Raw genomic sequence first — 27,500 nt, 5'->3', positions numbered from 1 at the left:
CCATTTCGAATGCCCATTTCAAACACCGAGGTTTAATGAGCTGTAAAGTTATATCCAAGCGGTGAATGTAAAAACCGCTTCCCTGTTGCATTCACCAGGGATCATAGTAGTAGAAAATATAAAGATTACAGTTTTGGGACTAACACTGTTTTGTCTATTGTTCCTCCAAAAATGGCTAATTATCCTAGGAACTAATTGGGAAGGATCCGAGATCAGACGTATCCGATTCTGAACCTCATGGTGAGGGTGGAAGTCCTACTAAAGGCGAATTACATTTACATGCTAGATCTTGTGTGAGGCTATTGGCCAGTGCCCCTTTCAGAGCGTGCCATTCAATATGCTGAATTTGCATCTCCGTTGGCTTGCATCCCCAGCAAATATTCAGAGATTTGCATCCCTGAATATCTGCTGAATGCTAAATATTTTGAACATGGCACGAGCAGTTTTCCTGATTTTTTTGGACTTAGTGTGCTTATAAACTACTGCAGCGACAACAAACTACGTGAGGAAAGGCAGACGATATCACGCATTCATAGTAATGTCTTTTCAAAATGCGCGCCCGTTGACATCCGAGTACGTCGTTTTGGCAAAGTGGTTCCGCACATGAGCTATTGCCGTTCTTAACTTGTTCCTGAGTATAATGCAGGCGCACTAAGCCATGCATTCTAAATAATGCTGCCTTTGACCTCCCCGTGACTTCCGTTTTGTCCCTTTGCGGACAGCTTCTAGCTTACTTGGTAGATAGGGTAAAAATTAATGCCCTCATTGTGGCCTCACTAATTGTTTTCTGCACCATGTGATATCGAGGGATCAACTTTAGTTTGGGATCATTTCATTTCGTGCGTTACATTTGTTTGTCACATCCTTTGAGTTCTGATTTTAAGAGCCTTGCGTCCCACATGTGCCTCTTAGTGTATAGGGACTAAATTGGTGATACACTTAGCTAGGAAAGGTCATGTTAGTCTAGTGTTCTGACAGACAACAGAAGGTGCTTGCTTGCACTGGGTGTTGCCTGTCGACGGTCGGTTCTTCGCAAGCTGCGGAACGATCAATGACCGGTGCTGAGAAACGATAAGAGGAGAGCTGGGTGAAGCTGGTTGAGACCAGGTGAACGAGTGCACCCGGCATCAGAGCCACATGGAAGCAGTTTGCCTTCCTGGCACATTGTCTGGGGTGCCAGAGCACGCGACACAAGTTCGCTTTGCTGATGAGGCCAGGCGCCACACTGATTGGCCGGGATGAATCTCACCCCGCTGCCCAATGGTCTGTGGCAAAGGGGCATGCCTAGGGTTTCCCGAAGTGGCACCTCCCTCTTTACCTCTCCGGCAGATTGTCGTATGCAACACATTTGTGCCCATTCATTCAATTCAAATAGCAGCCAGCGGATGGTCCTCTTTGGAAGAATTTGAACTGCTGGCGGCTGAAACGGGTTTGGGGGCTGTAAAAAGCCCAGGCCACGTGAAATGGGAGGGCAGCAGGTGGCGGGCAGTGAACTGCGGAGACATAGTGCTCTCGCGTTTGTGCTGGCCAACTATGTAGCGTCCTTGTACAATTTGTGTATAAGTGCTTCCTTAGCTCACCGTTGCCTCGCCTGCGTCATCGCCCAGCCCTGCGCAACACTGGCTGAATGCAGCACGTGACTCCCCTTCCCCTGTGTTGTGCAGACTACAACGGGCAGGAGAAGCAGCGCCAGTTTGAGCAGCAGTGGCTGACCTGCGGGGTGTGCCTGAGCTCCAAGCGGGGCTCCGAGTTTGAGCGGGTGCTGGGCTGCGGGCACCCCTTCTGCCGCCAGTGCTTGCGCGAGCACTTCCGCATCCAGATCGAGAGCGGCTGCGCCAGCCAGCTGCGCTGCCCCGAGGAGAAGTGCGGCACCCAGGTGGTGCCCACACAGGTACACGCACAGCTGCAGCCGGGGGGCGGCCGGGCACTCGTCCAACCGCTGCTGTGCAGGTGCGCTCCCTGGTGGGCGAGGCCCTGGGCTCCCGCTACGAGGAGAGCCTGCTGAGTGCCTACCTGGACTCCCAGGCGGACCTGACGTACTGCCCGCGGCTGCAGTGCCAGCGGCCCGTGGTGGTCGACCCCGTGCTGCCCATGGCGCAGTGTGCCAGCTGCTGCTTCGTCTTCTGCCTCTTCTGCCGCATGGTCTACCACGGCGTCCAGCCCTGCCGGCTCAAACCGGGTTGGTTGCATGGGCTCTGCCCCCGTCCTCACCCTGTGCCTTTCTCGAGACCTGCTGGCCGTGGCATGTCCGTCGGGAGCTGGCCACTGGCCAAAGAGCCAGTGACCTAGTCTTGACTGGTGCATATTTTCCCCCTTTGTGGTGACGCAGGGGAGCAGCGCGCAATCCGGGAGGAGTACCTGTCGGCCAGCGGGGCGGCCAAGCAGGCCATGGAGAAGCGGTACGGCCGGCGCACCCTGCAGCTGCTGGTAGACGAGTCCCTTACCCAGGACTGGATGCAGGAGAACAGCAAACGCTGTCCGCACTGCAGTATCGCCATTGAGGTAAGCAAGTTGTGGGGACAACGGGCAGCCGATGCGGGAGCCTACTGAAAGTACGGGGCACGCATCGTTCTTGCAGGCATTGGTGGGGACTGCTCTTGCAAGTAGCTTTTTCTTTCGAAATGTTCGTGTTAATTCTTAGTAAAAATTGTTTAAGTAACATATTTCCGTAATCACAGTAGCACAGGGACTAAATAGAAATGGAAGTGGGACATTTTGTACACTTCTTCTCGAGAAGAAAGATAGCCGTGTTGACTGTGTGCCATGCGTGCGTGGCTGCGACCTGTGCAGAAGCAAGATGGCTGCAACAAGATGACCTGCTGGCGCTGTGGCACCTACTTCTGCTGGATGTGTGGGATGGCCCTGAAGGCGTCGGGCAACCCGTACCAGCACTTCAGCGACCCCAAGTCGTCCTGCTTCAACAAGCTCTTCGAGGGCGCCGAGGAGGAAGAGGACCCTGCCGATGAGGACAATCACGAGTTTGGGGAGTTCCTCTGAGGGCGACGGACAATGCCTCCAAATTCATACTGTACATTTGTGTTCTCAGGGAGGTCTCCAGCTGCGTCGTTGTTGTGTGGCATTAAACGTCGTGGGAAGCAGCTGGCCCCCCAAGTAGAAGTGTGCACCAAAGTGCTGCGCCCGTCGCGACGTGCCATCGTCACAAGCCGCTCCGCGCAAGGCAGTGCTGGTGGTGGGAGGTGCCTTTGTCATAGTTTCACAAACCAGAGTGGCATTAAAGGCTACCGAGTGGCCTTCAGTTGTGGCTCCTCACGGAGATAAATGTACCTGTGTGTACCGAAGAAGTGCTGGTCAAATGGAGGCATATCGTGGCTCTACCTTCCAGTGGCTATCAGCATTCAGATAGGGTCACATCCATGTTGTGCAAGCCTGTCGCATCTTCTAAAACAAGCAGTGTAGAACAAACAAGGGCAGGCTGGTACGCACTTGTCCAGACTGATCCAATCACAGTGGACCAGTGTGCATGTTAGAAAGCCTCCAACTTGAACCTTGCAACATGCTGACGGACTTTGTACCCATTGGGCGTCGAGCTGCAGGTTTCAATTGATGACATTACAACTGAAAGCACGATGCTGAGCAAAAGTTCAGGCCATTGCATACTTGTGATAGCCCCTTGTGCTGTGCATCAACCTTTGTGCAAGCAAGTTAACAATTGGAAATACAGGAGTTTTCTTCCAGTGTTCTGAGTTGATGGGGATGACTGAAGTGACATTTAGTAACCGGCACGGCACCACCAAAACTATTTTGCATACAAATGCGCAGCAGTAAACTAATGGAGACCTAGAGAGGATAAGGTCGTGTAAACCAGAGAAGGCACATTGGTGCCAGTAGTAATAGTCAACTGTGCAGTGCACCAACCAAGGTAAAATTTCAATTCAAAGTTTGGGGGTTTTAGGTGGGGAAGCTACACTTTGGCTGCGAGGCATACCATAGTGGAGAGCCATGGATTAATTTAGACCGCCTGGGGAACTTAACCTATGCCAAAATCTCAACTTACAACGTTTTGGTTTTCGTGCCTCATCACCAAGATGAAATTTCTTCGGAGAAGCAGGCGACACACCAGCCATGTGAGCGCTAGAGCCCCATGACTTGTGGGCCTTGCTTCGAGGTCGTGTCGATGCATCACGTGTGCTTGACATCACTGGTAAGATGCCAAGTTATGCCGTCGGCTAACGCACAACCTTTCCTGCGCTTGTGTGGCCTCGATGGGTGTTTCCCAGGTGGTATTGGTGTGTATGGCACCAGAAGGTGGCCTGCTGCCCACGTGGCTAATATCTGCTAAACAAGCAAGCAATGGCCGGTGTCCTCGGTGACACCCTGGAGTCCCAGTTGCCGTGTCATATCTCACAGCTTGTACATCCAAGGCGAGAGAGGATAATAAAACTTATTAAACTTTTCACATGGGGTACGGGCCCTGCTGCTTCATTTTGAAACACTAGGCCTCCTTTTGTGTCATTTTTAATTGCTCAGCAGTGCAGCACTTTGTTGGCCCATAGAATTTCTATTGCCAGAGCGGTGTAGGATTACTTGGGAACTGCTCCGAGAAGGCAAATGAGAGAAACCAGCTGTCGAGGGACATTGCGAACTGTGCAAATCTGATATAGGAGAGCTCTTGCAACAAAAAATGGAAGCGTGCCATCGAATTCTAGCCTTGCTATGTGTGCTTAAGTCATGTGAGCGGTAAGTGAACTGCGTTGCGCACATTCCAAAAAGTGGTGGTCAAAAGTACTATGTGGTTTCTGCATAGAGCCCATCTGATGCTTTTGTTTAGCTGTGCTTTGATGCAATCAGCAATCAGTTGTTCTGTGTACTCCTGTTACAACACTTACCTTTCGTGTTTGTTGCAACTCCTCTGTAGCTTATGAGCTATGTCAGTTTTAAGTGCATTTTGGACAAGTTTTAGCATGGCAAAGGAAGGCTTTACTTTTCTAGAGACAACCAGCCCCCTTTCAAGATATAGGTATTTTTCACGCTTTGTGTACGCACATATCACCTTGTGTGCCCTTGAAGAAATGTCCTACATTCAAGCAAGCATTTCTGAAGATGGCAAAGTACGGTTAAAGGTGAGGGTGCCCAACCGTAAGCCAAGAATGCTGTGGGCATTGCAGTATCCTCTGCAGAGTAAGCGAGAGAGGGCGCTGGGCGGATTTAGGAAGTGATGTGTGGGATGTGCGGTGGGCAGTATGTTTTCGGAGTAGAGTTCCCCTGTTTCAAGGAAGAACAAACTGCTACTTCCTAATGAAGTGTACCCTGCAAAACGACAAAACAGCAGGGAGGGATTTTTTAGGCTTGTATACTGACACTGCATGTGTAGAAACTATCATCATTAGTGCCCGTCTTCAAGACGGCAGCTCTCACTCAAGCAGCTTTGTTTTCCTTGCATCGCATTATTGCAAATAGAGCCACTGCCATATCATCAGGACGTCGCAGCCCTTTGTCCCTCCTCTCAATTTACGTTTTGGTGCCGAAACCCGGGATGAAGGCCCTCGTGCGATTCGGAGTTTTCCGAACTTCGGCCTTTGGAGGGAAACCTCTACAAGGCCGACGACAGACTGTTTTGAGGAACAGAGCCACGGTGATGCTACCCAAAGTCAACGGACACGACCTCACCTCGTACGGTTTCCCTCAATGGGTCCAGGCAGTGATTGCATAAACGGTGAGGGGAATGCTGTAGCGCATTGTGCAACGAAAGACTTGTTACCCTTGTAACACAACCGGAGTTTCACTCTGTCTAGGATGCTTGTTCAGGAACTGAACTTTGAAAGAGATGATAATAGCTAGAGGACTGTGCAGAGGAGCAAAAGCAACATTAGGCTTGCCCGTGATGAACAGTGATGCTTGCGATGTGTTGAGCTTACAGCACCAGTTACAGGAAACTTGTTTGAAATTGTTGAACAAGGAAATTGAACAGTTCATTGACATTGACCACTTAGATGAGGAATTCGCCACACACATGGAATATGGAGATGAAATTACTCATGTAATCATCCGGTTATACAGTAGAACCTCATTCATACGAACCCCAAAGGGATAGAAAATCTGCTCCAATTAGCCGTAGTTAGAACTAGCAGGGGTCCCTTTGATTGGCGGTGCAGCGCACGCTACCAGAATTAGAAACGCACACACAATAAATAATAACGTGCTGCGAAAGTACACCATATGCAATGGTCAGTGTGGGATGCAAACCCGAAGAAGCAGGCGCGCACTCCCACCAACATTTGGGTGAATACACTGAGCCCAAACGGACCATCGCTCACAGCTTCGAATTTCGCAACTTCGAATTTCTTGAAAAAAAGTCTGTGCAGATGGGAAATATTGTTCTAATTAACCGTGGCACGTGTTTCAGGTTTGGATTAGCGAGAGTTTGCCCCCATTCAAATACACGTCACTTTGCCAGGACCAATGGACCAGTCCGAATTGCCCATTGGTTCAAATTATGCGACTTCGAATGGACGAAAGAGGAAAAACCCAACACCAGAAAGCAGTGTCTCATCACCGAGACAAATTTTTTAACCTTGACAGAACAGTGCTACAACCCAAGTTGATTTAAAAATCTTTGATGGACAAACTTGACAGAAACGTCACTTGAATCAAATTTCTCACCGCAAGCAGAACATAAACTAATGACACCTTCAGTGCCTACAATTCACCATAAACCTGAAGCTTGCTTTCTTTCGTGTTCAGTTCAAGACTTTACTGAGATGAGTGCGAGTTATATCCTGCTTACTGATTCCTGTAACATTGGCACAAGCTATGTATAGTGAATATCTCCTGCATGAAATCATGAATGTAGCACCTTCAATTCCGAAAGGGCGTGCTGAGGCAAATGTATCTGTGACTAACAATGCAACTAACTAACTAGCAATGCGCAACACTGGACAGCAGGACAAGACAATTGAGTTTCCCTTGCACGTGCCCAGCAACCCAGTTTAAGGAAGAGTTCGTGACAAGCACCTTTTAAGAAACCGAACGCATCTGACTTGTAGTAGAATTATCAACGTACAAAGGTCAAGAAGGAAGGCACTGAGAAACTGCTTTCACTCCAGGGTATCCGCATTTGAAGACCTCTCATTGGGGTATAAGACTGCTTAAGAGTGACTATGAATTTTGACCTGGCTCCTTTGCCTGTACCGACAACCTCGGCATGTGCTCACAAGATGACCCCTGTGACAATTTTGCCTTCGAACTGCCTCAGCGGATCTGTACAGGAAAAGAACTTGCTGTGCTTTCTGGCTGCAGACTACCGCTGTTTCTTTGTGACCGGGGAAAATGTAGAAACTTTACGGATCATCGTCATCAATGCCCGTCTTTTTTAATGGCAGCTCTCGCTCGAGCTGCTTCATCTTCCTTGCATCTTCACCCGCCGCGGTGGCTCAGTGGCTAAGGCGTTGCGCTGCTGAGCTCGAGGTCGCGGGTTCGATTCCCGGCCGCGGCGGCCGCTTTTCTGATGGAGGCGAAAAGCAAAAACGCCCGTGTGTACGAGATTTCGGCGCACGATAAAGATCCCCAGGTGGTCAAAATTAATCCGGAGCCCTCCACTACGGCGCGCCTCATCGCCTGCGTTGCGTCGGCGCGTTAAACCCTACAATCAATCAATCACTTGCAACAGCTCATCAGTCAGCCCACTGAGCAGGGCCGAATGCCAATCCGAAGTGGGGGAAACTGGTTTTTTTCAGCACGCAGTGCCCACAAAGAGGTCCTCATAGTGGGGGACACCAATGTGGGCGAAATGGTCGCAGCGGTACGACAAGCTAGCCATGGACTCGCCGGGGGCAGCAGACCTGCTCTACACCCGCCGCGGTGGCTCAGTGGCTAAGGCGTTGCGCTGCTGAGCACAAGGTCGCGGGTTCAATTCCCGGCCGCGGCGGCCGCTTTTCTGATGGAGGCGAAAAGCAAAAACGCCCGTGTGTACGAGATTTCGGCGCACGATAAAGATCCCCAGGTGGTCAAAATTAATCCGGAGCCCTCCACTACGGCGCGCCTCATCGCCTGCGTTGCGTCGGCGCGTTAAACCCCACAATCAATCAATCAATTCCTTGCATCTTCACATTGTAAATAGAACCACTGCCATATCAGCGGGACCTCGCGGCCCATGGTCTCTCCTTTTATTTTACAGCTTAATTTATTTCCACACATGTGAAGATTTTTAATGAAGTTTTTTTTGCAAAGACATCTTTGAATTTAATGGTTATCATGTTTGCGGCATTTGACATTACATTCGGTATATGTGGTGTGATGCCTGATAAATTAAGATTTGAATTTTTTTTCTGGATGTCACTCGGGGCGCAGCTTGGATGTCATTTCGAGTCGCCGCACTCCACACTCTCGCCATCATCCACGGAATAGAGATGCTGCCTTTTTTTTTTTTTTTTTTTTATAAGGAAGCTCCTACAACCAAAGCAGCTGAAGAAGAAAACTGAGTGGCAAGTCTGGCTCCAGGTGGTATTCGAACTAGGGGCCTCTGGAATGCGAGGCGAGCATGTGAACCTGGAGCTGACCACACGGGAACATAGCAAAGCCCAAATGGGCCATTTGAGCTCGTAATTACACAAGTGGTAATTACGCAACTGGCAGTGGACCTTTCCGCTAATACTATGCTAATACTATTCAATGCAAAGTTGTCTTCAGCATTGTAGACTTCTACCAGCTCTTTGTCATTGACTCGAGGCAGCGGTGGCGGGATCTGCAAGTCGCCTCGGGAGGGGTTGGCACACTCGTAGCCATGTCTCCAATTATCCATAATGGCTTTTAGAGAATGTGGCGGCCGTGGTGACCTTATCCAAGCAGCTGTTTACTAGGACGCCACAGCCGATGCGAGGTCGGCCTGCTCCTGCCCATGTTTGGTAGGCATAGTCGTTGGCCTGGCCGTGTCCCCCTGGCTCGTTCCTTGAAGCTCTTGTACTCTACGCTTTTAACCACTCTGTCCTCTGTAGTGGCACACTCTCTGGAGTTTTTTCATTTTTTTTTACTTGCGGGGTAGTGGAGGATGAGTTTCTTTTTTCGCTGAAGCCATTGCGCGAGCATGCGTTCACGAGCGCTCGGCATTTTCTCGCTCCTCGGGGTTTTTGCCAGCGTTCCTGCGTGCAAGCATGTGTGTGTGCGTGTGTGTTTTGCTAAAGTCACTGGTGTGCCGCGGAAGCTGGGTGGTCACCGGGAGGCACACACTCACGGGCGTTAGGCATTTCTTGGTATTCTTCCTGCAATGGTGAACTTAGTCAAAAGCTCCGCTATTGCAAAAAAAACCCGGGCCATCTCCATTAACGTGAAACCTGGTAAGGGGCGAAGCATGCTGCGAATGGGCAATGCATCTATCACAGAAAAGAGCGTTTCTAGGGCCAATTTGCGCTGTTGCCTCTCTCTTGCCACACAGCGCGCTGATTGGGCGCCGGAGAAGCGACGGTGGGAGGAGCAATCGTGCGCTTGCTAAGATGGTGGCGCCCTTTGTTACATTGAATTAAATGAGAAACAGACAGGCTGCAAGTTGACTTCGTGTCACACGCTGCAGCATGCTAAGAATATGCTTTACAGGAGAAAACCTGGTGTTTGAAACCGAAAACAAATTTCTGTTATTAACGCGATTAAATTTTCTTATTATTCCTGTAAAATACAGGACTGATGCGGATTTAATAAAATAAATTAGCTTAAATCATGTTACCCTACTTTGGCCTGATTTTATCCATTATACACTTGTTTTTGGACCATCATTTGACAACTTGATTTACCTTGACGACAGGAAACTCCGACAGCCCGAGCCCCTAAAAAACCGGCGAAAACCCCAAAGTGCGAGACAATGCCGAGCGCTCGTGAGCGCGCAGGTGCCTCGCGGCGACCCTGAGGCAATTGCCATGAGGAACACTACTGCTAGCGCAGATGGAACATATGTCCTTTACAAATGAAATCCTGCCGCTTCGCCACAGTTCAAGCCTTCGGCGACTTAGTGCAAGCTTCCCCAGTTCTTTTTGTGTGTGTGTGTGTGTGTGTGTGCGTGTGTGTGTGCGTGCGTGTGCGTGCGTGCGTGCGTGTGTGTGTGTGTGTGAGAGAGAGAGGGAGGGAGGGAGGGATAATAATAGATCAAGGAAATTAAAGGTCTCTTCGATTTGGCTTGCACTGGCTGCACTAGTTCCGAAAAGTGCCGCAGCGGTGCCGGCCGGTGTCGCGCGCGTGCAGCGCCGGTTCAGGAAGTGCAGGTGCAGCCACGACACTAGCGCGCACCGGATACAACCAAAACGAGGACACAAGTGTAGGCCTGCAGCAGCAGCCGGGAGACGCGAACGTGAGCTTTGTGCATCGCGAGCATGGATCGGCTGTCAGGCATGGCACTTTTCGAAGCTGCCGCGCAGCGCGTGATCCGTGCAGTGACTCTGACGACGAGTTCGCCACCGTGTGCATTTCCGTGGCGTGCGCGTTGGTACGCGAAGACGCCAATCGTGCGTCTGGCTACGAGCGTGTTGTCAGCAGATACAACGAACAAGAATTCAAGAGGCTGTTCAGGCTGTCGAGGGAGACGTTTGATTGCCTGAGCTCAAGGTTCAGCGCTTCGGCCTACTATCCGAGCGCAGTGCAAGGCCGGCAACAAATATCAGCTCAGAGTATTTGCCTCATTGCGCTTGTGTACATACATCGGCTCGCAAGTGTCGATGTACGCGATCGGAGACAAGTTCAACGTGACGGAGTCGATATGCCTGTGTCACAGGGGTCATTCACTTCCTCCACTCAATTAGCGCTGAAGTCATCGGCTGGCCAAGTAGCGTGGAGGAAGTGACGCGCATCAAGGCCGGGTTTCTAGCCAAGAGTGGTGGAAAGGGCCTTCGAAATGCCATTGGCTGCATCGACGGGTCGCATATCGAAATACCGACAAGTGAATCGGCCAAGTCGTATTTCAACCGCAAGAAGTGGCCTTCTATCATCTTGCAAGGCATCTGCGACGATAGAAACAAGTTCCGAAACGTTTTCATCGGGTTCCCGGGCTCGGCGCACGACGCCCGCGTCCTGAGAGAGCCCCTTCTTCGAACGCGCAGCCGTCGAGTACGGGGAAAGCTACATTCTTGGGGACAGCGCGTACCCCTTGATGCCGTGGCTCATTACCCCATTCAGGGACAACGGGTGCACATTTCCCACGTGGAAAAGTAACTTTAATAGGCGACATAGCCAGCAGAGTGGCCATTGAGAACGCCTTCAGCCTCCTGAAACAGCGTTTTAGGAGGCTGTACTTTGTAGACGCCAGAACTGTTGAGCAGTCCTGCTGCATTGTAATGGCTGCGTGCGTTCTGCACAACTTCTGCAACGACGACAGACTTCCTGCAGGAGCTGACGTCATTGCACCGTGATGATGATGTGGGCAACGACGCCTCCGAAGGGGACTTCGACTGCAACCAACGAGGCTACGCTCAGGCTTTGAGAGATTGCATTGCTAAAGAGCAGTGCTAATTGTGGACACCCTTGCCCTGCCAACGCAAAGTCGACATGAAAGTGCCTTGTGTTACCACATATCCGACATCACGGAAACTGCTATGTTGTTGAACTGCATCCACTGTGAAAGGCTGGGAACTATCTGAAAAAGGGTGGTGTTCACATCATGTGCAAAGAGAACATTTGCATGAAAACAGAGTTGGCACTGCTGGAACAAACATTTGCATGAAATTAAAAAGTGTGCAGTCCTGATACGCCGTCTTTATTGTTTGTTTCACTTGTCCTTTGTCGCAAGCAGATCTATGAGGCGGTCGAATCTCTGCATTCACTCCTCGTGGCGCTTTGCCTTCGCCTCTTGCCACTGCTGGCGGGCTTTATGGCCTTTTCCCTGGCCTCCCCCATCTTTTGGAGCGTCTCCAAGAGGGGACCAAGCTGCGACCTGCTATGCCGCACTCTCTTCGGTACAGGGCCCCCCTTGTTGTGCACCGACAAGTCCTCAGGAGGTCCATCTCCTCCACCCTCAAGGTCCTTCGGCTGCAGTGCTGGCCCTGGTGAAGTTGTGGATAAACGTCACGCCAACAGACAGCACTTTGCTTACACAATGCAATTTTCACTTACCCTGGGTGGGTTCCCTCCTGGTAGGATTGCCTTCCCAGGCTCCAAAAGGATCCTTGGGTTTATGCTATGTTCCTTCTCTAGAACTGCGGCAAGCTCCCTGTAAGAACATTTCAATGGTTAAACAGGTTCATGGTGTCTCGAGGTGACTCGGGGTATGAGGGATGCCAGAACTGTTGAATAGTTCAATAAATAATTCCAACTTACTCCTCGTGTGCGCAACTTGTGGGGGCACGGCCAGTGGAAGTGTTGAAGTGTTATTTTTTTTTTTTTGCCTTATATGATCGGTACAAACTCTTCCATTTATTTTCCACTTGGGTGGCCGTCATATTGCATAGGAACTCTTTGTTAATGAGCTCGGTTATTTTAATCCAGGGCTGTTTTTTTGTCCTAAACACAAAAGAAAAGCACAGCTGAAGTAATGTATGGGTATAAAGTAAAGTAACACTTGATTGACACGAGTCGCATGCTAGGGGTGCACAACGTTTTATCTATAACTTAGTAAACATGCGCTGCTATTAAGTGCCGTTCTATCAGGATAGTTGTATTTCAGCTGTCACATATTTGAAGCAGGAAGGAGGAAAAGATGTGTGAACGTTAGCATTCTGTGAATAATTTTAAATTGCTTGGAACTAGAAATTCGAGCGACAATGCCAGCGCCCCTGTACAGTTCATTAGCAGCTACTGCGTTCAGAGATTAGCGCGGGGAGAAATTATGGCATCCTGAATGTAATTCTGCACACAAAGGATAACATACCAGAGTGTTCTGGTCTTTCCCACCAAGTCCTTGAGCGCGGTGTACTGGGCGATGTAGAACTTCGTTTTCCGGGCGCTCCACAGTTCCCCCTCATTTTCAGCCAGTGCGGCTGCACCATCATCGCCGTCACTGCAGGCGGAAGTCGGCAGTAGCGCCGGAGGGGGCAAATTCTCATCGCCGGCTGCCGTGAACCGCAACGTTACGTGCTGCCCGTCTGCAAAAGTACACACCAGCATGTATAAAGTCGGCACAGCCTTTGAGAAATCACAAACTGCGACCCAAAGCAACGCGACGAGGCCGACATGGCTACGACCAAAAATAAAACCGCTCTTGAACGCTACACGTGTTTATCGCTGGCATGCAACAACGCTTACCGGACGCCTCGTACAGGTAGCAGCCGCTGTCGCCCTGCATGGGTGACCCGTCCGGGCTGTGAAGGAGGTACACGTCCTTCTCCACGCCGTCAAACGACGCGCAGCGTCGTCTGCTACGCGTTGGGCGGCCCGTACGCCATGCTGCACTATTCCGGCACCTCCTTTTCGGCGAGTGCACGGCGACCGAGAACTAGTGCCGAGGTGGGCCTGCACTGTACCTGCACCTTGGCAAAACGAGGAAGGAAGTGCAGAGGGCGCGCGCGGCACCGGCAAAACGAGGACGACGGTGCTGCACCCCTTGAACTGGTGCAGCTAGTGCAGCCAAATCGAAGAGACCTTAAGCCTCGTGTGTGAGAGGCTGAGAGCCAGGAATTCGGCAACATGTGGTGTTGTGGTGGGAGAAGTTGTAGTCGGCGAGGAGGCGACGGTGAAGGCCGCCGGTTTGCGCCACAACTGCCGCAACGACTACGCAGAAGCTGTATGACGATGGGGAAGCGATGCGCTTCTGCTTTTGCCGCACTCGTGCTACCACGATTACAAGCATGCAAGGCAGCTTGCACCCAATGACGCACGCATTGCTCGGCCAATGCCAAACGCAGCATTGACGGTACATGAAAACTGCACCATAGCAGTAGCAGCAGTAGCCCGGTGGTCTGAACCGCCGTTCTCTCCCTCTCTCGACGAAACTGTTGCTCTATGGACCAACGTTTATATGAACCACTGTACGAGTGTACCACAGAACAGGAGTGTACTAGTGACGGTGGCAGGTAGTGGTACCACAGAACAGGGAGGATTTGTGGTTCGAAAGCCCCGCGCGGGCGCCGAAAGCATTTATTGTTTCTTTCCTCCATGTTTATTGTCTTCTAGCCGAAGTTTTGTTTTTGTATTTTCGGTCACATTAACTGCTTCCGCCACCCTCTGCGCACCTTCATTTTAATTATGTTGTTATTTAGTATATAGTACAACTTTATTACCTAGTTTTGCTCAAATATTTCTTTTTAACTTTTTGTTGTTTTCACCAACCCAAGCTAGTTTGCTAGTTCGTGGCCAATGGCAGCCATCCTCATCGCTATCGCTCAGAGAACGGGTGCCGCATATCAAGTAACTCGGGGTGGCAGCATCTGTTCGCGCCTACTGTTTCGTCTAAAAGCTCCTAAAGCGGTGTTGAAGTGTGAAAATTGCTCTGCCGCGTGTTTAAGCAAAGTTCGTCGCTCAACGATGTTTAGGTACCCCGCGCCACGGAGGGACGAGACTGTATTCGATGTGTACCACGGGGTGAAGGCAAGTAATCTGCTGCTGCGACAGCCGGCGTTTGCAAAACTTCACCCGTGTTCATGGCGTTCCTCTATTTCTCGTATGCTGCCTGGTGCAGTTAGTGGTGCAGTTAGTTTTCTTGTGTGTGCACATTCTGTAGCAATAGCTAACAATGTCTGCTGACTTTCTCCTGACGTCGCTTCTGTGGACGGCGTCTGTGCGACTTGTTACTTTTAAAGAGTTCCGTAACTACTTTTAAAAATCAGTACACGCACAAAGCCGTGTGCTATTACTAACTGGTTTTGTAAATGTAGTACTACGTAGTCAAACGCTGCGTGATTTCAGGCATTTTGATTGAACTATTGTGTGAACGCAGTGCCGAATGTAACGGAAACACCCAACATCAATGCAATCCTTAGAGTCAAACAGAGTTACTCGCGTAATTGCCCCAATGAGTGTAGTGTGTTACTTCTCTCTTTGGTACCTACGGCTAGCCTATTACTGGAGACAGTTGCGTGATTTAGGTAGTGCATAACGAAAAAAAATTTCGAATCAATCACAATTCAAAATACTACATACTTGCAAAAGCAATGTTGCAGCAGACAAAAGGAGCCAACAAAGTTACAAACTTAATTCCAAAGGTATGATTTGAAAAACTGCCAAAAACAATCGAAAAGCAGCGTATCTTCTAAAAACAATGTGTTGTAGCTACACGTTTATTGTACCTGCCTTAAGTGGTTTGAATATAAAAGGGAGAGAAAGAAACCGGAGGATTGAACTTTGATCGTCAAGTTGTAAGTATGGTTTTGGCCAGAACTTAACGAAACGTGTACTAAAATGCCTGTTCATTCGAAATTGGCACACTAATTGGTAATCATGTTTTACATGTAGAAGAAGGAAGGCATTATTTATGCTCGAAATTTGCCTAGCAAGAAGTAGGCTTCTGTGCATTGGGTTGCAAGAATTTTAGGATGCCCATCTGTTTATCCCCACACGGTGCCGGATTCCCGTAGAAGCTGGAAATAGACAAAGTGCCGTATAATGTAAGTTAGTGTGCTGCAAAGGCCGCCAAGTCAAGTGTGCACGTCTTTTGTGTGTGCCTCGAGAAACTACCAGTCAGATCCGTCAACAGGAAAAGTGCCTGCTTGAGAAGAAGCACAGAGGCAGGGAGCATGCATGCTTGCAAACGAGGCCACTTCGTCCTGGCTGTGGTAAACAAATGCGCGCAGGGATGTGTGAGCAGTCTGCATGCGGCGAGGGAGGTAGGGACAACTGTGATCCCTCAGGTGCAGGGGCGTGTGGCACTGAACTGATTTGGGTGAACAGTGACTAGATGTTTTCTTTTGCTCCTGTGTTGAATGCGTTTTTTTCAGCAGTAGGTACATTTTTGTGCGTAATTTTAGTCGAGTCACTTTTTTTTTTTTTCTGAAATAAGGAAGCCTTTGCACATTGGGGCTATTGTTCATTTCCAGCTTTAGTTATCAAATGTTCCTGTTGAAATGGAGAATGAATTTTTTAAGGTGGGGTGTGCTTTTCATAATGTGCTGAACGGAGGTGTCTAGGTTACTTAGGCTATGAGTTCTGGAGACAATAGGATACTCTTCGCAAAGCAAGGTGTTGGTGGTCGAGATACTAAAACACTTTCTAACTTTGAATTGGGTGGTGTGGTGTATGGAGGCTAATGTTAGTCTTGTCATAGCCATAATTTATGGCGCATGCCATGTGGCTACGTTCTGTCAAGTAGCAGAGAATTTTTCCGCATAGTCTGGTTAGCGCCCGGGGGCACTCCCCTTGTCCAGTTTATTCTTGTACAGTAGACTCTCGATAAACGGAACTTCAAGGGACCGGAAAAATTAGTTCTGTTTAACAGGAGTTCCGTTAACTGAAAGAGATGTTCTAAGGTGCAAATTTATGTGCGTACACTCTTCTAAGGGCATTTCATGGAACTCTAACCACTAGAAAGTGACTGTAGCTGATAGTTTTCAGAAAGCAAGAAAACTACAAGAAGCATAAGCACAGCATTCACAAAGTTGATTTGGCAACAATGAGTCGCTGTGCACTACAAAATGCGTCAATTATTTTTGTTTGAGTCCTTGCAACTGCATCTTCACGGAGGCAAGAGGCCTCAACTTCGCGAGTGCTTACGAGCCACCGAATTTAGAAGACGGCAACGTAGTAATGAAGGACGAGTAGCATAACGATGGCACGAACGAGGTGACAGGAGGTGAGCCCTGTAGCCTCGGCGTGTAGAATCGAGACCGAACGACTGGAACAAGAACTGCGATGTTGCATTTGTTGCGCTAACACGGCTAACCACTGACGAGACGAGGCCAACAAGGCTAAAAAAGCATGGAGGAAGAAAAAAAAAAAAGAACGAAACAGCCGGAACCGTAAAAAGCTGATTCTCATGCCAGTGGATTTCACAAGAAGTTCCATTTCTGGTTCCGTTTACACGGTGATGCGGAAATTTTAGTTCCGATTACCGAGAGTTTTTTTATGTTATCTGAATACAAAACCAACGAAATTCCAGGCAACTGTTCCGTTTAAGCGATTTCCGTTTATCGAGATTCTACTGTATTTGCTGCTGCTGCTACAGTCCAGATTGCCCAGTCGCTGGTCGTCCAGGACCGTGCTTGAGAAGAGCGGCTTCCCATCGGGAGGGTTTAGGCAGGGGAGCCAGATCGGTGATATTTGGACCTGCAAGGGGGTAAAGATTGAAGAAACGTTAACCGGGAGCGGGCGCCTAAAGGCCAACTGCGCTCAGATTTTCACCTTCGTGTGGCTATATTTGTTAACATGAGCAAGGCTGGTTTTAGTCCACTTAGCGAGGGAGGAAAAGGTAGTTCTAAATGTTTTTACCGGTGCGTAGAATCACCCGAGTTAGGTCATCCAACTTTTGGAGGTGCTTCTTCTCCCTGGTATTCTGAACCGTTCCTCCACTCGAGCCTCCAGTGGAGGAGATCCTCGAGACTCATTTCCCCATTGCATAAGCATTGCGGAATCCTCTCCCCGGCCGAGTGGAGGGAGCAAATCGTGTGGAGGAGGGACTCAGAATATGGCCCTAATTTGAGGTGGAGTGGGACCAGCAGCCGGGATACAGAAAATATTGCCCGCAAGTAGTCAAGGATTTGTAAAAGATTTTTTGTGGCCGATGCAATATTTGTTTGTTTGTTTATTTATTTCACTTACTCTCAATTACCGAAGCATTGTAGAGGGGAGTGGTTCACAGAGTACACAAAAAAAGGACAAATGCGGCAAAATACACGGAATCTTATAAATTGGCTAACTATACATGGTCGCGACATGAATAACATAATAAAGAACAATTAGTAACATCAAATATGTGCACATCAAAAAGGCGTAAAGCAATATATATGCACATCGCAAAGGGAAAAAGAAATGAACGGTGGCATAAATTGCACATCGCAGAGAGAAGCATCGACACAGAGTGGTATATGCTGAACGAAGCGTACCAAATAAATAGATAAATGCAGATACAACGGCAACTGTGCCCCAAAACTAGAAGAAACGGATCATGATGGGTCATCTGGAATCAAATACGCATGTAATGAACGTCAAAAAAGTGCATGGTCTGTTGTTGACGCTAGATCTGCAGAAAGGTGCACGGTTTCACTTATTTGACGTGTGGAGTAGGAACGAGTGAGAAAATGTGTTAGTTTGACAATGAGGGATTCCAACTTTATGCATATGATCAACACGGGATGAGAGATAGAATGGCGGTGGTGTGAGAAAACTGTTCAGCAAGTTATGATTGTATATTCTGTGGAACAGGGAAAGACAAAGATATCTTCTGCGCCGGGTCAGAAGTGGCAAAGATAAACTGAACTTCATTGATGTAAAACTGGCTGCTCGTTGATAGGAATGATAAAGGGACAGGAAAGTGTGCCTTTCGTGCTATTTGTATGGGTGAAAATATTATTTTCAAGTAAAAAGGTTTGGCTAACTCCGAAAACATCGCAAACGCACACATTGTTTGTTGACTTCTAAAAAATTGTGGGTATTGCTACCTGTGCAGTTAGCTTTAAAACAGGGTGCTGATGGCTGATGCAGTTATCGTGCTAAGTATGGATCTGGCTTAGAACTTGGTCATAGTGGTTTTTACCGCATAAACAAGTTGTTCAGATGAAATTTGGGCAAAGAAAAATTTGAGTGGAATTGACCTTTTAAAAGGGCAACTTAAAAGAGGCGTGCTCGTGGCAGGTACAGAATGTATGCACTCCAAGGGGAACTGGTGACATTACAGACAACATAAAAATAGCAGAAAGGTTCTGTACATATTTGTATGCAACCATCTGCCAATGGAGAGCTGTACAGACAATGCAGAGAGGACAGCCATATGGAGAGAAAGTTCGCATCTCTATAGCAGGGTTCCGGCTTTCGTCTTATCTCCTCGTGTTTGTTCAGAACATTGCCTTTATCATCTTGCAATAGTTTGAAAGAGGACAGGCCAAGCACTTATAACAGTATCGACGCTGAGCGTCGCACTTGTCGGGCTGGACAACAATGGAAATGATGCCCACTTCAGCATGTGTCCATTGACCCTCAAGTGGTGGCTGAAGTAACTAGAAGAATAAAATCAAGGTGACTTAAAATAACCGCCCGACAACTACCTCGCACATTCACCTAATGAATTTACCTCCCTTCTTTCGTTTCACCCGTGGTTTTTAACTGAACGATCATACCTTTTCAGGTCTCCGGGCTTTTCTTTCATGGCAAATGATGCCTTGCTTCCTTAGAAACAAATTGCCCATTTTCGTCTTTTTATTTTGTTTTTAACTGAAAAATTGCTTTTCGTAGTTATTTTGGCTTTTGTTTGGCAACAAACGCTGCTCTGTTTGTTTAGAAGACTGTAAACAATCAAGGATAGCATTTCTTTCCCCTCCTCTTAGTGCCATAAAAGAGCATGTTGCAACCTAGACTGATTAGAGCTCTACGACTGGTGACTGAGCCTTGGTTGGCGCCAAGAGAAGGTGTGTGAGGTATGAGCAGGGAGGCCACCGGCTGTCATCTGTACTACTGACAAGCGGCAGTGGCTGGGTCGTGGCCCACAGGAGTGAGTTGCAACTAACTGCATTGCAAAAGGAACATCCGCAGTTTTTTTGTCAAATGTTTGGCATGGTTGTGGGAGGTCTCATCAGAGTATATTGGCCCAAAATGTACACAAACATGTTTGCATTACTTTTTTTCCCAGCTAAAAGGCACCAGAACCAAGAAAGCACATATTTGTTATCATGCCTGCTTAGGCGTTGAGCAGTCACTGCAGAAGACTACCACTGAGCTGTCATTGCTCAGCGCATGCGGGCTCTGGTGAGCGTAGTTGACGCGGTTTGCTCCTGAAATGGCTAGCCCGACATTTTCACTTGCCGCTTCCATTTAGTGAAGACTGTTGCCAACACTAAATATGGCTGCTCTGAGTGCTTTCCATGGAAGTGCATGTGTCAGAGGCGAATATCTTTTCAATCAGGCGAGTCTGGACTGGTCTTGCAGTGGTGCCAGCGTTTGCCTGTGCTCATCCTCCTTTGTCTGCACATGGTGACATAAGAAGGGACATGGCTCTTACGTTCACCCGCACAACTCTGTTGATGGTGATTGTACAAGGCAAAACACCGGAACAAATTCAAGACTGAAGCATAGCTGATGTTTATGTCTTTTCGAAAACCTGTTCAGCAGGCAGAGGCAGACACATTGGTTTTGCATCTGCTCCACTCTACCTCGTTCTTTTTTAGAGGAAAAGAATGCAGTAGCACTCACCAATTTACAATTTATGATGTCACGAAATGTAAAGGGGAAGAGTGTATGAGGTGGCAATGGTTGTTTTCACGATATGGCCATTTTATGCATTATGAAAGCCACGAGTAATGCAGTAAATGTCACTGTAACCATTCAATACGCACTGCTCTTGATTGTCCATTTAATAGTGGCTCGGAGCCTTCTGGTCCAAGTTTGAGCCACTAAAGGCCTGCCTTAGACAAGTTGCTCTTGCGCTGGGGCCTGGTTCCCCCTTGTCACAAGCATATGCAACTAAGCGTGAAACTTGCCTGCGGTCTCTCATTGTCTTCTGTTCCACATTAGGCTCTTTTGTAGACTTTGCTGGCTGCAGGGGCAAAGGAGTTGGTGAACTTCTCTACCACCGATTCTATCGAGTTCTTGTTGAAAAGATGGAGTGAAGCTTCTGCACCCATTGGTTAAAAAAAAACAACAACACGAAAACTTTATTGAGTCGAGACACCTGTAGGTAGGCATCGAACTGGGGCACCCATTTATTCCACAAGCTGGCTTTCACAAAGCAGGAGCTGAAGCTTTGTGCGTCTTGGATTTTGCAGGCTGTCCTTCTTTGGCTGCCATGTAGCTGATTGAGATGTCGCTTCGTTATGACTCCCACTTGTGAAACCAGGTCAGGAGGAGGCCATGCCAAGTGGCAGCTGGGTGGAGCTTGAGGTGAAGCCTCCCTGCAGACAGCAGTGCATCCTGGCAGCTGTGGTAACCATGTAAAGGCTGTTCTTTGCTTGTACGCACCTTCTGTCAGTGGCACCGAGCTCCCTCGTGTGCACCAGGTTTGAGAATCTCCCACGAGGCGACTTCCTTTCGGAGCCACCAATGTGGCTGTGCGTTTTTCTCTGTTGTTGAAATTTGCCATCCGCCTGGAGCAAGCTGTGCCTCACAGGTCCACCCTCCCAAGTGATGACCTCAATGTTTCTGTATCAGGTTGCAGACCCATACCGATGGATGGAGGACCCAGATAGCGAAGAGACAAAGGCCTTTGTTGACGCCCAGAATGCTGTCACAACGCCGTTCCTGGAGCAGTGCAAAGACCGAGCCAAGATTAAGGAACGGTAATGTTATTGCGCACGCTACTGCATCTTACTTTCTCCACGCATTGGTCTCTTCTAGTCTGAGCTGATTGCAGCACTGCATTTCATGTGAGACTTGCACAAAAGATAGTGCATCCAAACTTTCCGTTAGCTGAAAAGGCTGTTCCAAACCTTTTCCCATATAGCTCCAAGCAGCTCATTGTCAGTTCGACCACTCATGTAGGTGTGTCGTGTGTGCGCTTTTATATACAGTGAAATTTTGTTAAATAGAAATTGCTTAAACATGGTGATAAAATATGTTTGTTTTATTCAAAACATTTTTTAGCAGCAAATAATGCTTTATTCACTGAGAAATGATGCAATTTGGGCCGAAATTTTGATTCTCTCACTGAATCATGTTTTGTGATATCTGAAATGACGTATCCAGAGCAGGTATTAACCAAACGTTAGCATGCTGACTAGGGCAGCAGCGAACAGCGAAATGCCTTGTTTACCGTCAGTCCTCCTAGATGGCGGAACGAGGCCGCTCAGGACTTCTATCCCCATTAACTTTGTTTTTGACCAGATTTGTGCCTGGCTAATTTTTGTTATTCTTGATAGTAATCGTTTTGTGAAACAGTGGGTATGCTCGACAAATAAACTCACAGAAGACAGTGTTGCTTATGCCAGTTGGCCAGTGTAAGCTCAGTGCGCCAGATGGCTGTGCAGCTATAACTAGCACGGTGCGCACAGTAAGCACTTGTGCTTCTATGTTTGTGTACATTTGTAACTTACCTTGTTTGCCCCACCATTCCTACTGCTATAAAATGAGAATAGGCATTACACTTAAGCACAAGTAGGTCATTCTGCAAGCCCTGCCTAACTTGCGTTTGCTTTTGCCGGCCTCAGGCATTTTCACAGCGGCCAATAATACGTCATAGGTTCCAGTGTGGCAAATGAGCTAGTGGGTCGCCGGGTCGTTCACTATTTTCGTAATTATATAGCTTATCAGGGAAGGTGTTAAGTCGTGCCTGATAATGTTTGCAGGTTATTGTATGTCATATAGAGAAAGAACCTGTGAAAATGATAGCCTTCAAATTCAGAGTGATTTGCACAAAATTCAAGCGTGGTGCAAAAAGTGCGAAATGAAGTTGAACTTAGACAAAACTGTGTGTATGAGGATTACTAGAAAAAGAAAAAATATATTCCTCCTGTACTATCAACAGTGCTACTCTTTCACCTGTCACAGAGTAAGAGTACTTAGGTGTGTACTTCACACCATTGTTATGTTGGCATCGGAAGGTGGACTACACTGCAGCAAAGGCTAGCTGAGCTGTAGGATTTCTGCATTGCAATAGCCATTATTTTCTCCAGAACTGTTGTATAAATCAAATGTGCTCTCTGTGTTAGAACATGCATGCATGGTGTGGGACCCTTTGACTTTGATTGACAAACAAAAACTAGAAAGGGTTCAGAAACTGGCAGCGCAATATGTATTGGGGAAACATGTTAGAAATAGAGAATTTAGTGCAACACTTTCAAAACAAGCATCAAAAAGGGGTACATTAGCTTGAAATTATTCCATAAAATATACTTTTCCAGAACACGTGTCCCTCATGAAGATTACATAACAGCACCACATTGCATATTAGCCCGGTTAGACTATGCTTACAAAGTACGAGAGTACAAGCGCAACACTGCAGCCTTTGCAAGTTCTTTTTTCCACGTCAGCTTTTTTCCACGAACACGTCAGCCGATCAAAAGTGGGCTGGCTCACTGACCGAAAATGCTGACAATACCAATTGCCAACGGTCGTCCTTAATCGATCCAGAAGCAGAAACTGCACCCAGGCAACATTCGTGCTGTAATGAATGCGGCTTTGTTCTGTTAGTTCCTAGGGTGTAATAAACATAGTAAGTCCATGAAGTTTATACAACTCAACACTAGTGCTAATGTGATCCGTATTTCGTCTTACGGTGCTTCGGCCATTCGCTTTGGCGACAAATAGTTTCCCGGATTTGCAAACTGCCTATTCGTGCAGGACCAGCGAGCCTTGTAGAAAATGTCAGCTCAGTTAATAGCAGGAGAGGAGTATGTAGAGTAAACATAGTTTCATTCCATCCTCTTAAACAAGACAACAAGTGGGATCGAAAAGGGGGAGGGGGGGGGGAGGGAGGGAGGGAGGGAGGGAGGGAGGGAGGGAGGGAGGGAGGGATATAGGGCTGCGGTCGGCAATCAAACCCTCCACATGTCGCAATTGGCAGCGCTGAGCATGTAAAAATGAACGAAGAGCCAGAGAGAAAAGGGACTGAAGGCCATCAAGGGAAAAAGCGAGAGTGGAATATTTGTTTTGTGCAATCAAATGCAGGGTCGTACGAAGGGCTCTTCCAAAACCACTTCACTTGTAATATCGATTACGGTGTACTTGTCTAGTCTAGTTGATAAACCCAAAGTCGCATAGAAGTTTCTCGGAAGGTACGGTAGTTGGGGGTGGGAGAGGAAAGGGGAATTGAATGCACGACGCACCCTGAAAAAAGTCCCATACCGTGCAACCCTCCGGCTGATTTTTTGTTATGATTATGAATGTTTAGAACTGATTGGAATAACGTAATAAAATATTACTACTTCTTGTGTACGCGTAGGTGTGGTGTTACCGCAACATGACCAAACTCTACATTGGCACGAACAAGCGACCAAATTAGCACTATATAAACCGAGGTCACTCAGGAACGCATATACGTGCTCACTCTAACAAATTTTGAGGCGATTCTTGAGTCATTCGCTCACATATTTTAGACTCCCGTGGCCAACAGAAGTCGTCGCCGCATACGCACGGTGACAGGGTCGTTCTCTTTTCGTGCTATCTTTCGGCGTGGTTTGGCAGCGTAACAGTCCCGCCCCATTCCTTCTGTCAGCTTTTCCAGCCGTGAGTGAAGTGCAGGATTCATAAGCAAAATGGTAAAAAAAAAATCAGCGCAAAACGAAGCACAGAAAGTCAGACGGGCGCGTTCCAGAGCAATGCTGCGGTGCAAGTACATTGCAGCAGCAGAAAACGCCGGCAACGAGATATTTTTGCAGACTTCACCCAGAAGCGAGGCATCAAGGGCAGTTACGTTCGCGCGGTGCGAGGAGGTGGACGAATTGAGGGTAGGGTTGCCACCTGACCGGTTTTTTAGACAGCGGGCCGGTTGCCGGTCTATACCTAAAACCGGCCGACATTGGCCTTTTTTTGGGGGGGGGGGCATTGCGCCGCAGGTATTTCTTTTTTTTTTTTTTTTGCCTTTTGTGAGCATCAATACAGCAACTACGACGATAAATATGTCGACAAGCTATGAAAAGACACGCGAGCCGAGAAAATACGTGGCCTAGTGCGATTACTGAGATGGAAAGGGACCAAAGGGAGGAACAACACAACGATAGGCCGCCGTTGCGGTCAGCAAGTGCAGTTACTTTTCACTGCAGCACATTCAGAGCAATAGCCAAAATCTCAATCACTTTCGGTTCAAACATTATGTGGATTTCCCTGTAGGAAAACGCTACAATAAATGACATTGCAAGTAAAAAAAACAAAAGAACGTGGCAAATTCTATATACGACGCCCCCACCCTCCCCCCCAAGGGCCGGTTTCTTTTTCGGTGAAAAGTGGCAACCCTAATTGAGGGAAAATCGCGCTGTGGGCGAAAAGGCCATGTTTTGATTTTCAATACCTCGACTAATACTCATCGCTTTAGCAAAATTCTTGAAGGAGTTGGGTGCTCACATTTTCAAACGACTCAACGTTCTAGTAACCATGTGTCGGAAAACCCTCTTTCAGGGCCCCTTTAAAAGTGGTGTCAGTGTTAGTCTAATGAGGCAATCTTTTGCATGAACTAAACTTGCATTTTGTCTTTATGGCCCTTTTAAACAGAATTGCCATTTAAATGGAACAGCGATGTCAGGAGTGTCCGGTCTTCTATGGATGGTCTTTTCCTGCATAATGCTGGGTTGTTAAAGGAGTACTGACATGAAATTTTCGTGTCACATTTTTTTTCGCGGCTGCAGTTACCTACCAGCCCAGTAATCATAGAATGGCTCCTAAGTGGTTGTCCGCAGCGTAAATAATTATTTACAGCCTCGTTTATTTGTGTCTGTTTTGGTTTCAACCACATGAACACTGAGGCGCCTGCCATGACAGGACGGCACTCGATGTCGCTGTTCTGGTTGCACTATGGCCGGTCCGAACGTGGTTGAGCGAGCGCATCCAGGCCGGTTGTAGTCGCACGCCCCCGGGCCAGATGTTGCAGTCCAAAAACTGTCGTGTGATAACAAAAGGCGGAGCAGCGTACGCCATCACCAGCCGGCGCCTTGGTTACGTCACGGGAGCCTTGACATTGGCAGTATGGGGCAGGGCACATGGTGAGGCACTCAATGCGTCATGCTGATGCCGATGTCGAAAAAGTATCTGGTCTGAGCTTTCTTGTGTGTGCAAAGTTTAAAATTGTTTTAAAATAAGTTATAGTGAATGGTTGCTGTTGAAAGTTCCCGGGGGGTATCTCCGTACACAGAGGAAATTTTTTACAAAGTTAACTCAGCCTTGAAATTTCGGGTCAGTACTCTTTTAAAGGACACTCCTGTTAGATGGACCAGGTTTCTGTGGTCCCTTTATGCCTTGTTTAACAACCGGATTGCACAGTGTGCACACCAAGTGTTTCACACGGCTTGGACCAAAGAGGGAACTTACTCTGGGTGGTGTGGACCATTTTATCCTATTTTTAGGTTTCGGTTTGTTAGAAATGCAGATAAAATGAGTATCCTTTTAACAAGTGCACAGTGCCAAAAATGTTTAATTGCAAAGTTGTAAGGATACACCAAACGACGCAATTTCTGTAAGCATAATCGATGGGGAATGCACACTGCTTCGCGGCGGAGCATATCAGTAGGGTCCAACACGGCTCAGCACTCTCGTGCCTTGGACAGGTTCTTAGCCAGCACTGCTGTCCCCAAGGGGTTGATTGCTCACTGTTTTTTCCCCCTTCCCCTTGTCGGCAGGCTGCGCAAGCTGTACGACTACCCCCGCTTCGGCTGCCCCAAGAAGCATGGCAAGCGGTACTTCTGCTACATGAACTCGGGCCTGCAGAACCAGAGGTGAGGGGGAGGGGGCCGTTCGGGGGTGCCCTCCTGTGCGCAGCTCTTGGGCAGACTCGATGGTTGGTGTGCTCAACCGTGACTACCGTATTTATTCGAATATAAGGCGAGGTTTGTTTCCAAAAGCCGCAGTCTCAAAGTCATACCCCGCCTTACATTCGAAGCTCAGTGCATGTGTGCGTGTGTGGGTGAATACGATAGCACCTTTTTCCCTTGCAGTGTTTGCCACATTATGATTGCAAAGTATCACTGGGCATTCCGCACAGTCTTCCAGTCAAGGTGAACGCAACAAGCGCCAAATATTTCTGCACAGTTGAAAGTTTTATGCAAACTAGGCATGGATGCATTTGGGGCCGACTTTACATTATCAACTTGCACATTGTTATTATTTGGGTGCTTGAGCATGCAGGGGGAGATCCCAGGCTTTGGCAGAGTTATGCAACCTGCTTGTATTTTTAATAATGACTTGGGTCATTTGACTCCCTGCTTAATTCAGCATGACAAGTAATGTATGCAGTGCCAAGCTCTGAGGTAGCCCCCGCTACAAAAGCCTGATTTTTAAAAAAATTTCTCCATGCCTGCAGAAGTATCCCTGTGGTTTTCCGGAAGTAGGGAATCGTCCTCACTTGGAAAATCTGGCGTCTGTGCCAATTCCGAGGTGGCATCCTGGACTTTTGTCCCGTAACAAAGGGTGTACGACGAGATGTCCACCAGCCGCAAAAGCTGGCAATTCCTGGGGGGAGCCCTGAAAAACTAGAGAAATGTATTGGGTGCTCTTCACCCACAATACTTATTTTAATTTTAGGGGTGGGGCATAGGGGAAGTAATGGAAGGTTTGCTGCTACATCACAAGGATGAGTGAAAAGAAGGCACAGCCCTGGAAGCTCGTTGTGTTGTACTTGTGCGTTCCATTCCTCCAGGCAACAATACCTGGCCAGGCAGTACTTTCTAGGATGCGACAAAAAAAATGGTACCTTAGACAAGGCACAAGACAATGTGCGCGACACTTTTTTTTTTCTAGAACATACCAGCTTGCCCGGGCTTCTGTGTCAGCAACTCTCTGTGTTTCGGTTAAACAATGCATAATGATGCCTAACAATACATAATGCTTAACAGGGCAGGACATGTTGAAAGTGC

General features: G+C 48.0%; 3 protein-coding genes across 5 annotated transcripts in view; 2 read left to right on the top strand and 1 right to left on the bottom strand.

Annotated features, from left to right (window-relative positions):
• LOC144174277 (E3 ubiquitin-protein ligase RNF14-like) overlaps nt 1–4,417 on the top strand; it is a 23,952-nt gene extending 19,535 nt beyond the window's left edge. For all 3 annotated transcript variants that reach the window (XM_077702886.1, XM_077702885.1, XM_077702887.1), the window contains exons 6-9: nt 1,665–1,891; nt 1,951–2,179; nt 2,330–2,502; nt 2,791–4,417. In XM_077702886.1, coding sequence (XP_077559012.1) covers nt 1,665–1,891; nt 1,951–2,179; nt 2,330–2,502; nt 2,791–2,997 — 836 coding nt within the window. In that variant the 3' untranslated portion in view covers nt 2,998–4,417. The remainder of the gene's footprint in view (nt 1–1,664; nt 1,892–1,950; nt 2,180–2,329; nt 2,503–2,790) is intronic.
• A 7,003-nt stretch (nt 4,418–11,420) lies between these two features.
• Nucleotides 11,421–13,512, bottom strand: LOC144174283 (uncharacterized). The gene is given in 5 exon segments (XM_077702892.1): nt 11,421–11,975; nt 12,046–12,142; nt 12,800–13,013; nt 13,174–13,265; nt 13,267–13,512. Coding segments are annotated over 5 exon segments (624 nt in total). The 5' UTR covers nt 13,314–13,512; the 3' UTR covers nt 11,421–11,801.
• Nucleotides 13,513–14,208: 696 nt separating this feature from the next.
• LOC144174280 (prolyl endopeptidase) overlaps nt 14,209–27,500 on the top strand; it is a 46,708-nt gene continuing 33,416 nt past the window's right edge. Inside the window, exons 1-3 of the mRNA XM_077702890.1 lie at nt 14,209–14,454; nt 21,154–21,281; nt 26,268–26,363. Coding sequence (XP_077559016.1) covers nt 14,224–14,454; nt 21,154–21,281; nt 26,268–26,363 — 455 coding nt within the window. The 5' untranslated portion in view covers nt 14,209–14,223. The remainder of the gene's footprint in view (nt 14,455–21,153; nt 21,282–26,267; nt 26,364–27,500) is intronic.

The sequence above is a fragment of the Haemaphysalis longicornis genome, unplaced genomic scaffold, assembly GCF_048455015.1.
Source record: "Haemaphysalis longicornis isolate Haplotype H1 unplaced genomic scaffold, Haemaphysalis longicornis Haplotype H1 scaffold_3, whole genome shotgun sequence".
Taxonomy (NCBI): Eukaryota; Metazoa; Arthropoda; class Arachnida; order Ixodida; family Ixodidae; genus Haemaphysalis; species Haemaphysalis longicornis.
This window is presented reverse-complemented; position numbering and strand designations above follow the sequence as displayed.